Raw genomic sequence first — 12,046 nt, 5'->3', positions numbered from 1 at the left:
GAAATTGCTATTGTATTGCTATAATACCTGTAACATCTGCTAGAGTGTCAGCTAAGAGCATTTGCTCTTGTGAAGATACAGTTCTGTAGTCCAATACATTAAGCTACCTCAAGGGAAAAAATAAGGAAAATTTTCCCTTGGCTGCAGCTGTGATAACTTAGATGAACAAAACCGTGCTTGCTTTTAAAAACACATGTAGAAACCAAGGAAGTCCAGGTACTCTCAAAAAACCTGCAAGTATTTCAATGAATCTTTCCCTCAAGAATGGAACAACATTTAACACAGTATACACATTTGCAAGAGTGCAAGTTTGGTATATAATAATAATAATCATCTACAAACTGGAATGCCCACAAAACTAGTAAAATTTAACCTGAAGCATTAAAATTACACATCCTAAAGTCTTTGAAACTACATCCCCTTCTACTCCAGGAGAAAAAGGTTTCAACCTAAATAGTGAGTACTATTTTAAAAAATGGTAGCTACCGGATACATTCAGTAAACCAAATAAAATGCACCTTTACTTCAACATCCTTCCTGGTTTCAGAAATGTATGCATGAAGAAAAACAGTGGTAATATATAAAGAAGTAAATGAAGGAGCTTATAAAAAATCATTAATAGTTAATGCAAACTGAACATAAGGCATAGCAGCAGCAGCAAGAAAAAAAATTCATACCAATTCCAGATTTCTGGAGAAAATAAGGGAAAAAAACCCCATGATGTTCACAAGCAAACATTGATCTAAGTCAACACAAGCAAGCAAATTACAATGCTTAGTAACACAGAAATTAACTTTTATTTTAGTTACAATTTACTTCATCTTAATATTTATTGATATACCTGTATTTTTTCCAGAAAAAGAAGTTATGTAAAATGGAGTTGGAACCACTTCAAAAGTAGCTATAACTGACTGAACAAAATGTAAACTAAATAAAAATAACAGTTCTGTAAGGGGGAAAAAAAATAGTTTTCTGACATTGCCTATAAAATAACAGGCCTAACGTAGATGCCTTTGAATATCCGGGTACAAGGTAAATTTCTCTCCTGAGTGTGATTTACAAATTACAGTCAGACTGATTTAGTATTTTCTCTGCAGAGGCTGTTAGTTACTCAACCATAAAGGTTTAGTACAATAAATGATGGATTTTACAACACTCCATATAACCTAAAACACTTAATCACCCAAAAATGTTGCACAATCTTTAAAAAATGCAGTTTAAAACTTGCTATTAATATATAGTCTATACATTATTTGAAGTATTAAGAGATGTGGCACAAGAAGACAAAACATAATAAACCATTCACCTCGAAGATGTTTTATAGTCACTTTCACAGTTTTTGTGCATTAATGTACAATGAAATGATGGACTATTATGTACCACTTAGGCAGAGGATATTATTTGTGATCAATAATAATTCTAAGTTACTAGTTTAAGAACATTACTTTTCCAAAGAGGCAAGTAATTCTGAAAATATGCTAACTTTTTCATCATTAAAAAGACTAAAGAGAAAACAGTAGAGAGCCACCGTTGAGATGAGAGCTGCACTCATTCCCATCTTATTCAACTCTTTAACAAATGACTTTGAAACATAAATAATGTCACTGAAGATTTCATGAAGGGGTTTCCACAGCCCAATGTCACTGTTGCTCCACATTTCCTATGAGCTCCATGAGATTTTTACTGTCTTTATTTTTCAATAATCAACAATGCCCGATTGGAACAAATCTATTTTGCTTGTCCAACACTTAAATATCAGAAAATAAAATGTGGAACTAACACAGACAATGTTTTCCTGTATTAAAAAAACGTGGCCATGGGAATTAACACAAAAAGACTTGGAAGAACAAGCAGCTGAAAAATAGGTTCTAGAAAAAATTATGGATGTCTCAAGTCACCTTACAAGAAAACATTTCACTCCTCCTCTGAGCAGAAGAGCTGTAGAGAGACTATTTCACCTATTCCCAGAATTTAGCTGAAATATTTCTTTGTTGAACATATCTTGGACTAGAAAGCCCATTTTCCATTTTGCTCTATAAACTGGCAGACAAATTGGGCAAAACTGCAAAGAAATTCAACTATGACTCTTAACCTATTGGCAAGACCTTTAGCAGTAGATAACCAGCATGCAAAACAAAAGCAGCCAAACCCTAAGTCTATCCTTTGTACTATGAGGAATTTTGGCAATAGATACTAAAGATGATATACTAAATTTTCTCTTTCTCATAGAGAGGGGGAAAAGTCATGGCTGGATCTATTTTCACCATTAAAATGAGGTAATAAGCACTAAGTAGAAAAAGTTTTATTTAGTGAAACAATTTTGGCTTGTCAGCTATAAAACAACTATCACTAAGACAGCAGTCAACTAGGCAGTAATTTATAATGCAGCCCCTAACATCACAAATGAATCCTAATCCAGAGGATATTATTAAAACACACACACAGCCAATAACACTATTACCAAATAGTCAAAATGGCGAGCAAGAAGCCTGGGCAACAGTGTAACCATTAGCTGAATGCTAAAGTAGCTTCCAAAAGACATTTTAAAAGGAAATAGATAATAAATCAGATCAATTCACAGTGACTGCATACTCTTAAGAACTGGGAAAGTGGCCACCAGCAAAAGTCAGATTAAAATAACCATCTACAAACAACCAAGAAAAATGCTTTCTGCTGAAAGTTGTGAACATGGAAAAAGAAACACATTTCTCAAAGTTTATCCTGCAGAAAATGTGATTTAACAAGGATATAAACTCAGTACTTTTCAACAGTTAGTATTCTGCCTTCTAGAGAGCTACTGGTGTCAAAGGAAAAGAAACCTAGAAACCTAGACTGAACAGAACACAAACTGTACTTGCTTAAAAGTAACTCTGAAATGAAAGCACTACATAAGCTTTATATGGAGAAAGAACTATGAATCATTCCAAAATGCTAACAAAAGGAGACAGTATTTTCCAATTCAACAAAAACATTATAATTAAGGAAGTTTAGCAATGAAACATTTGCAAAATAGAAGTTGCAACAGATAAAAGATTTCCTGCAATATTTCATTATTATGCATATTAAACAATATTAAAATTGTAAACTAAACCTCTCAGAAGTAATGAAATTACAGAATTAAAACCGTGTCTATTTATACTGCTCCATTTTTAACTGGTAATGTGCTAAATTGCTAAATCTAATGAGGAATCTTTATTTTTCCTAGACAATCCCTGGATCATGCAAGCAGCAATGCTCACTACGCAGTCCCATTAAAGAATATCTTCTTGATATTCAGTATGCGGCTTTATTTATTGCTTTTCATTAAAAACAAACTGTGCATAAGGACAGAAATTATTGCTAGTGAAATACAGTGCCAATCACTGGAACAACACAGCAAGTTTTCTATGTAAAAGTACCAAATAAAAATCACTTTAGGAAAGGACAGAATTGAGGGGCAAAATAGAATGCAAGAATGAGTAGCAGTGTTGCTGAAAATCACACTAATTTCAAAATAAGTTCTTGTGAAATTACAAAATTACCAAACTTTTCTTTCTTTTATTTATCCCAAGGTTTAACAGCCTACCAAAGAGAAAATTCAGAGGACACAGCTACACCCAATTTCTTCCAATACTAACTCTGTTTTAGTTAAAGCAAATAAAAAGCACTGGAAGTGTAACCCAACCCTTGTGACCACTTCACCCTAGGAAGCTTCCTCCAAGTTCTCTCTTCCCTGGTTATATCTGTGGCACCTGTGTTATTTTAAGATATCATAATCAACTTTTTCTGTAATAACTGTCTTGTTTTACTACCTTCTGCTTCCTCCTGATTTTCCCACTTAGCCACCAGTTGTATACTTTTCAGGATTCCTACTGATCTGCAGTTCAATGCAAGTTTGCCTGACCCAAGAAAGCTCCATACATACATGCAAGAAAGCAACTTGCTTCATACAAAACACTGCACACAGAAGACTTGCCAGCCACTCCTAACTTTAGCAGCTATGGCCAATAAACTAATAAATTGCCCGTGTCATATACAGTAGTACTAATTAGAGCAGAGACTGTCACACCCAGTCTCACACATATTCACATTTTCTATCAGGTGTACCTGCTCTCTAGAAAGTGCTTTGTCTAGACAGGTTACCAAGCACTTCCTGTCAGCTGCTGGCACACGAAGATACATTTACAAAAATTTATATCCTAATCCTACAGAAGTAAACAGTTTTGAATAGCTTAGCTCCCTGAACCGACTAGGCACAGAGCCAGACAAATGCTAATACTGCAGCCAGGGAGGGGAGGGAAAACCCACAAACATTCACACAGCGACAGACTAGGAGGTGAAGGTATGAACATAACTCCAGTTTAGGCTGCAGTTTTACCAACAGATGGATGCTGACACAACATTCCCCTCTCAGAGGGTGAGATCTTCTCTACTCAGCCCCTGCATCTCATGATCCCTGTGTCAGAAGCAGGAAGAGAGGGCCGAAGGGGATCTCCAGCACACAGCTATAAGTCAGGTCACCGGAACCCACAGAAACATCAATGAGCCCATCAGCACACAGATTTGAGAATTGCTTTAAATTCCTGTTAATGTCAAGAGGCTGTTATCCTAAAACAACAGTTTGGGTATTGGAATAAGTTGTCCAGAATGTCTGACAGGACACTTTTAGAAACCTAACCATAACTTGCAAAGACTCTGCCTGATACTAAGTTTCAAGGTAAAACAAACTCTATAAAAACATGGGCAGTCTAATAGGGACTTCTTGTTCTGTTCCAACAGAAATAGTTCAGGTGAAAACAGCACATCATGTAGACAGGAACAGAAAAACTTTCCTGGACTGTGCAATAACACTACTATTCCTTATATGACACAACTTTTCTTACTGGCATAGAGATGTCAAACCTGTCTTTAGTGGGATTTGGGGGTTAGGAGTCTGAATTTCCAAGAGTCTTGCTGATCTCACATCAAGCCAGTTTACACTCATCCTTCAGCACCTTATTTGCTCCATTTCCTCTTAAACTTACTGGTTTCCCAGCTCCATAACTGAGATATCCACTCAAAGAAACCCACACTTCCATCCCAACTCCCAGCAACAGCTTCTGCCTCTTAATCCAGTCTTCCTGCGTTTATTCACTCTGTATCCATACTCTAACCTCCCTCCATCTACCTCGAAGCACTTTCTTTCTGAAATGACATAGCAGAGGGCACAGACTGTACTCTTATACAAAACACCTGAAGAGAGCACAGCCCTCAGTCACCTGGAGTCTACTCCACCTACTCCAGAAGTGACAACTCTGCAGCCCAGCCAAAACTGGCTGATCAGCCTGGATCCCACACACAACCTAGGTGGTCTGCTCTAGGGGACCTAAAAGCTCTGTGTGCAGTGCACTGGCATCTGACTCGCTCCAGGGCAGCTGGAGCTCTGTAGGACAGTGCTGAACTGCACCACTGGACGTGCCCTGCGGCAGGGCACAAGGAGAAGCCACAATACAGTGATCCACACAAACAGCAATTAACACAGGATATGATCTCTAGCACTCTAAAGCAACAAGACATTGCAGTTTTCACTCCTAAACAGCCAAACAGTGAATACAAGGTGAAAATAAAATTCTCAGCTATTTACTACATAAAGACTAGAGACATCTAATAGATTATATAATTAAAAAAAAAAAATCATTATTTATCTCACTACAGAAAGCAAAACTCACAAAACATACTTTATTTGACATTCTTAAATTATACAGTTTATTATCATTGATGGAAAGAAATGCTCAACTCCTTTTCATCTTCACGGATTAACTACTAGTACAAAAAAATGCATTTAAAGTGAATAGAGTCAAAAATTACAGATTGTTCACTGTAATGGTGAAGATAGACTATATAGAGCTGTAATGACAAATCCATGAACCTGCAACATATCTGGCCCATGCAAAGTACATATGGGAACCATTAAATTCTGAAAAATCTAAACTTGCAGTTCCATAGTTGTTTTAAATTACAAAAATAACCTCTGAAACATGAGCAAACTTCAAGCAATGAGACATAAGAAACTTCTCATTCTTCATCACTGCAGCACAAATTCTGGTTCAATTATTTTACTCTTGGCATTAAATAAAAATAAAAACTTTAGTATTTTACAGTTCTAAAGTAAACCCAGGAATACTACTGATCAACAAAAGGCAACAATAAAATAAAAACTATTAATTGTGAAGACTAAAATCTGTCTTCCTGAGGGTAGAAACAGCATAACACATTCAACATTTAACAGTCACTTTTGGGCTAACTAATGGGCTAATGAACACGTGAAGAGCATTGCCTATATGGGTATCTTCTCAGGAAATTCTAGTACAAAAACTTAGATTTGCTCTCCAGTATTTTGCAGCACTTAGCTCTGTCCTTCTCCCTTCTTTTCAACTCAGCAATAACCAACATATAGCTCTGATGCAAAACCTGAGCCCCAGGCTTGTAACAACTGCTGTAGCTGTATCTATGGTACAGAAGCCATATTTCTAATTATCTCAAGTATTTAATTGAAAGTACAATAATCTCATTGTGAAAGACACATAAAAGAATTTAAAAATGCATATACAGAAGAGTATTTTTTTTATTAAAAAGGAATATGAATCAATACAATAATTGAATACAAGATTGCATGAAGACTATTGCCAGTTACAAAACCACCATGTATGTTAAAGTCATTACTGCAGCACTTCATGAAATAGGAAAACACTATTCAATCTTGACAGTGTATCCCAGTGGACACATATAAACCATGTAACAATGTCTTCCAAAGCTGAATAATTTTTCAGATAGAACTTAATATTGCAACTTAGAAGAAAACACTGTTCCTATTGTGACACTGGAATTTTCTGACTCAAAATATATACAAAAGTGTATACAATAAAAGAACTTTGCATGTACTCAATACCTTATAACAAGCACAGAGCAATGAATCCTTGTTGGAAAAGTACATACAGAAAAGCACAAAATTGCTTATCTTCTCAACAAGGTAAAAGACACAAAACCTGAGAGAAGTATAGAATACAAGCCTATCAGTAAATTACACACTAATGATTTTTAGGAGTCAGATGTAACTGATAAAAAGGCATGTACCTGTCAATTACTACATTGTGGCTACAGTTCTCAAGTATTATCTCTGTACTTCCTTGGGTTCATAAGTAAGATGCATTTCGCATAGCCTGTGTATCCACTGGTCAAATAAAAATTTAAGTTTTAAAGGGGATTATTAGCACCTTGTATCTTCAAAAACGTTATCACTGCCCAAATCATTAGTACTGAGCTCTTTAACAGTCTAAAATTGACTATTCCAAAAAAACCCCTCCAAAACCCAAAAAAACCCGCAAAAAGCCACAACCCCCAAACCAACAGCTATCAAGAGCACCACCTAGTTAGTAAATAGAAAGGTACTTTAAAAGAGGCAAACTTCCACAGAGGACATTTACATTACATGACTCAGATACTTACAATGTAATCACACATTGCGATACAACTGGCTTCTTGGTTACATTTCGCTTTGAAACTTTTGAAATTTAAATTTGTGTCATAAATAGAAAAACTGCAAAGATATTTGGAAGTCTAGGTAAGTATGCGTATGAGCTTCTTAATGGATGTAGTTTGATGTGATTTAATTTAGGAACTGGATGAAAACTGCAACATTTTAGGATGCTTCCTAACAGCAAGTCAGTTAAATGTATCTTTTAAAAGCTCTGATCATTAACCCCGACAAATGTTCCGGCTTGTAAATCCTAACACTTTTTTAAGTGCAAACACTGATACTCCTTTGCTGCTATGAGGATATGTGCTCAGGCAAAGTTGTTTGCAGAGCAGTAAGCCTCCTGAATGCAATTCTTTATTGAGTACATAAGCTTTTCCTTTGCTTATTTAGATTCCTGTTCTAATAATATATGTAACAGGTAAATAATATTCTCAACAAATAATACGCTTCACGAGCTTGTCTTCAGTAGACTTACACACTCTCTTCCAAAAAATAAAGTAATGGCTAACAGCCAACAAGTCCAAACAAGTTTCCCTCATCATCATTTGAGTTTGCACCAAGAAACAACAGCAACAGATATTTTATCTCAGGCTTCTACTACAAGAGTACAATGCATTCGTTGCTTAAACGTGCAACATGGCAATGCCTTCAATATCTACTGAAATAAAGAGCATGGCAGACAAAGCACAGTTACATTCACCCTGTTGTGCTGCCTTCAAACGAAATGCATCTCACCTGTCTGCTTAACCTATAAAGGTCAAAGCCATCGATGGTGTTCATGTAGGTACACCCTTTATTTGCATCCAAATCAGTTGTCATTATATAATGTTAGGGAAAAAGTCCCTTTCTTAGCTACAAATGCACTTGAATTCACCTTGGAATTTGACCTAAGTGCCCCATAAAGCAACAGTTAGTTCTACCTGGATTGTGAAGGAAAACCAACTTACGGGACTGCCAGAAACCCTACACATTACTTACTCTCCCATAAATACATTTCCATACTTTAATACTCCTCTTCCCATGTCTGCTTTTTTTCCTGATTCATGAAACAGCCATGTCTGCTATTCTTCCTCAGCCATGAAACAAACTTACTTTATCTCTTATCAGTTAAAATCAAATTAGGATTTTTTTCTGAATTGTAACTGAAGATTCTCATCACACTGACCTAATTACTGGGGCAAGAACATATTTTGCGGCAAACACAGCACAAGGTATTTTGTAAGTGACTTTGCCCAACTTGTATCATCATTAACCACTAGCTACAATGCTGTGCAAGAATGAAGGAACCTGGCCAGCATCTTCAAATGCTATTTGCTTCCCCTATTTTTTTCACTATTTCTCTTATTTTCTCACTTTTTAGAGACTGTATTTCACAGGGAAAAAAGAAATGGTCAATGCTAAAGGCACAGTAGCTAATCTGCTGAAAATCTAAGAGCTCGATAATGAAGAAATTGATATTTCCAAAATGCATATAATCACTTCATTTGCATCATTCCTAACTCATTCAAAAAACAAGTAGTTATATAAAACTATATAGGTCATTGTATTTAAAACTGATTTGAGCACAATAGAGCCAACATAAAAGAAAATTAATTGAATTAAAATGTAGCTTATATATACAACAGTGATCTATTTTCAGCTACATATCTCTGTAGTGATCCAATAATCCAAAAAGATGTAATAGAAATAGTACTTAATAGATGAATCCCACAAGAATCAAGATAACTCAGGGCAGTTTGACTCTAATCAGACTATTCACCAAGTGCTGCAACTTAAAGTATCTGCTTGGGGGGAAAAAAATGTCATTTTTAGGCAAAAGATTAATCCAGGCACTACTAATCAACATGTTAGTGAAGTGGCATTTGGTGATAAACCCCACAGATCACCAATACTTTCTATCTAGGTTAACGTGGATTTGGCAATAAGAATTAAAAAAAAAAAAAACCATAATGAAACAAAACCTCTGAGAGAATGGAAAGCCGTGCCTCAAGAGCCAACAAACACCCATGATTCTGAACCTGAACACAACAGTTAGGGTCCACTCTCTTGGATAAAGGAGGTCATTGGCTTAATAATCCTTTCCTTATATTTAAGCAAAAATTTTGAAGTGTATGTTCATTACATTGTATCAACACAGTTATGATATTTCCTACAAATAACCATGAAACAGTGACATTGTTTCTTGTTGTGTCTACTAAAAAGTTCAAATCAGAAAAATAAATTTTCAGAAGTTGTTATGAACTTCAAAGGCTGGTTAATTGAAAGCTACTAATTAGTGTATGTAGATATGCGCTAGATATTGAAGGAGTATGAAAATCAAGATGAAAGATTGAACCATTCTTCCAAATTCTTCTGTCGCTGCAATAATGAACAAAGATCCACTCACAGCAAGGCTGCTGTGTTTGGTATCTGCTTGTCTTCTGCAGCAATCATAGCTGTGATTCAAGTTTTTTGAACCAAAGGAACCTCACAGTGAACTTCAGCAGATCTACCATGCTAACATCTACTTATATCAAGACTTTTATGGATAATACCATACTTATAACATTCAATCAGCTGAAAAGCATTTGAGGCTAACAAAGACTGAGAGATTTGTTGATCAAACTACTGTCACTTCTACTTTTTGCCTTCTTTTCTACTTCAGAAGCTTCACACAGGAACATCTATAATAATTTCTCACAGTAATTTAGAAATAATATGTGAACCCTTGCAGATTTCCAAGCAAGAACAATTACTTTAGCCTTATTTAGCTCTTCTCACGGGTCCAGGCCCATGCATCTGCTGGGCTTACAGCTCACTAGGACTTCTGGAAGAAAACTTTTCTTTGGTGTTTCAGTGATGTCAGCATTCACAAAAGCAGCATATTGTTGTTCTGACAACACATTCTGCACTATCTAAATGTTGGTAGAATGGTAGAGCTTTCAAACCTGTAATTTCCTGTTAAGCAGATAAATATCTTAATCAAGACCCCATATTTCAGTTCCTTTTCATTGACTTTCTTGCACACTACTTGGCTGCACTTGAGTCTTCCCATGGTAGCACGGGCACAATAAGCCTCTCTAAAGAAGGGGCAAGAGTTCCACTTTTGGGACCATCCACTGCTGAGATCCAGTGCTGAGCAATCTTGCCCATGCCAGAGGGATTGGACCAGCTGATCTTGAGATCTCCCTTCCAAGCCAAACCATTCTATGACCTTCTTTGCTAGAATGATCCGGTGATGTCTCAGGAAGGAAAATAATTCGCAAAGCCTCTCTTTACATGTGCACACTTATGTCTAAGTAAGTGGCACTTATTTTTCACTTTGGATTGGGTTGCATATCCTGTTTGAAACTTGTTATTCAAATGGGTAAGCAGGGATTGCCTCCGCACAAAAACAGCCCGCCTACTGAGGGATGAAGGAGGGAGAGTTGGGATGCTGTTCCACGGGACGGTGCCTCCCCACCGCTGAGTTACGGGACACTTCGGCTGCTTCCAGAATGACCATCCCGGGAAACTACCGGAAAACATGGAAAGCACATCCGCTCCCGGCGCTTTCTCCAGTAGCAGAGGCGAAATCACCGAGGCTCCCACTCCCCCACACCTCACCCCACCGTGCCTCCGGCTCCCGCTCCCCCTCCGCCCGTCCACGTCGCACAGGGGCCGCACCCCCCGCGGGACGGTACTCACAGGGCGACCGTCCGGTTGGGCAGCGCCTCGGGAGGCAGCACCTGAGCGAGCTCCAGGTTGCTGCAAACCACCTTCACCTCCGCCGGGCCGCCGGCCGCCGCTTTGCCGGCGCTCTTGGCGCGGCCGTCGTACTTACAGCCCGGCGGCAGCGCGGCACCGCCGCCGCCCAGCGCGGCCAGCAGCAGCAGCGCGGGCAGGAGCCGCGCCGGGCGGCGGCGGCGGCGCGGCGGGCGGCAGGGAGCGCGGCGGCGCGGGGGCAGCATGGCGGGGCCGCGCGGGACCCTGCTGCGCTCCTCCCGGCGACGGACGGGCCGGGCGGGAGAGGCCGGAGGGAGGGGAGGAAGGGGCTCCGGTCCGCCCCGGCCTAGCCCCGCGGGGGCGGTGCCGCCGCCATGCGGGGCCGCGGCCGCCTTTGTGTGGCGCGGGTCGGGCCGGGCCGAGCGCGGCGGCAGCAGCAGCAGCGCCGCCTCCCGCCGGGGCCGGACCCCGCGGCACCGAGCGCCCGCCGGCCGCGGCCGCACTGCGCAAGCGCCGCGGGGGGCGGCCGGGCCCTGCGCATGCGCGGTGCGGGCGGGGGCCGCGGCCGGGGCTGTGCTGCGAGCTCCCTCATGGGCTGAGCCTGTGGGTTCTTTAGTGCTGCAGAGCCGTGCGGCCCTGGGGCTCTCCGGGAGATCTGTCCTCCTCGACAAAGCGCTTTGGTTTCCCTCTCCTCTGCTTCCATGACTTGGCTTTTGCCCTCCTGCTCCAGTTCTTTAGTCTTCGAGGGGGACTGTTGCTGTTCTGCTTCACGGAGGAAAGATACTCCCCTGCCTAGGTGCTGAACAGCTTCAAAATTCATAACCCCAAGTAAATAGTACTTATAAAACATTTTTCCTGAGGTTGTCT

At 39.5% G+C, this 12,046-nt stretch overlaps 1 protein-coding gene across 1 annotated transcript in view; it reads right to left on the bottom strand.

Moving 5' to 3' along the window:
- Positions 1-11,658, bottom strand: part of ADGRA3 (adhesion G protein-coupled receptor A3) — a 50,216-nt gene extending 38,558 nt beyond the window's left edge. Inside the window, exon 1 of the mRNA XM_056490342.1 lies at positions 11,162-11,658. Within this exon, the coding sequence (XP_056346317.1) occupies positions 11,162-11,424 (263 nt within the window). The 5' untranslated portion in view covers positions 11,425-11,658. The remainder of the gene's footprint in view (positions 1-11,161) is intronic.
- Positions 11,659-12,046: the final 388 nt, after the last annotated feature.

The sequence above is a fragment of the Oenanthe melanoleuca genome, chromosome 4 (genome assembly GCF_029582105.1).
Source record: "Oenanthe melanoleuca isolate GR-GAL-2019-014 chromosome 4, OMel1.0, whole genome shotgun sequence".
Lineage (NCBI taxonomy): Eukaryota > Metazoa > Chordata > Aves > Passeriformes > Muscicapidae > Oenanthe > Oenanthe melanoleuca.
The sequence above is the reverse complement of the archived record's forward strand: the minus strand, read 5'-3'. Positions and strand labels throughout refer to the sequence as shown.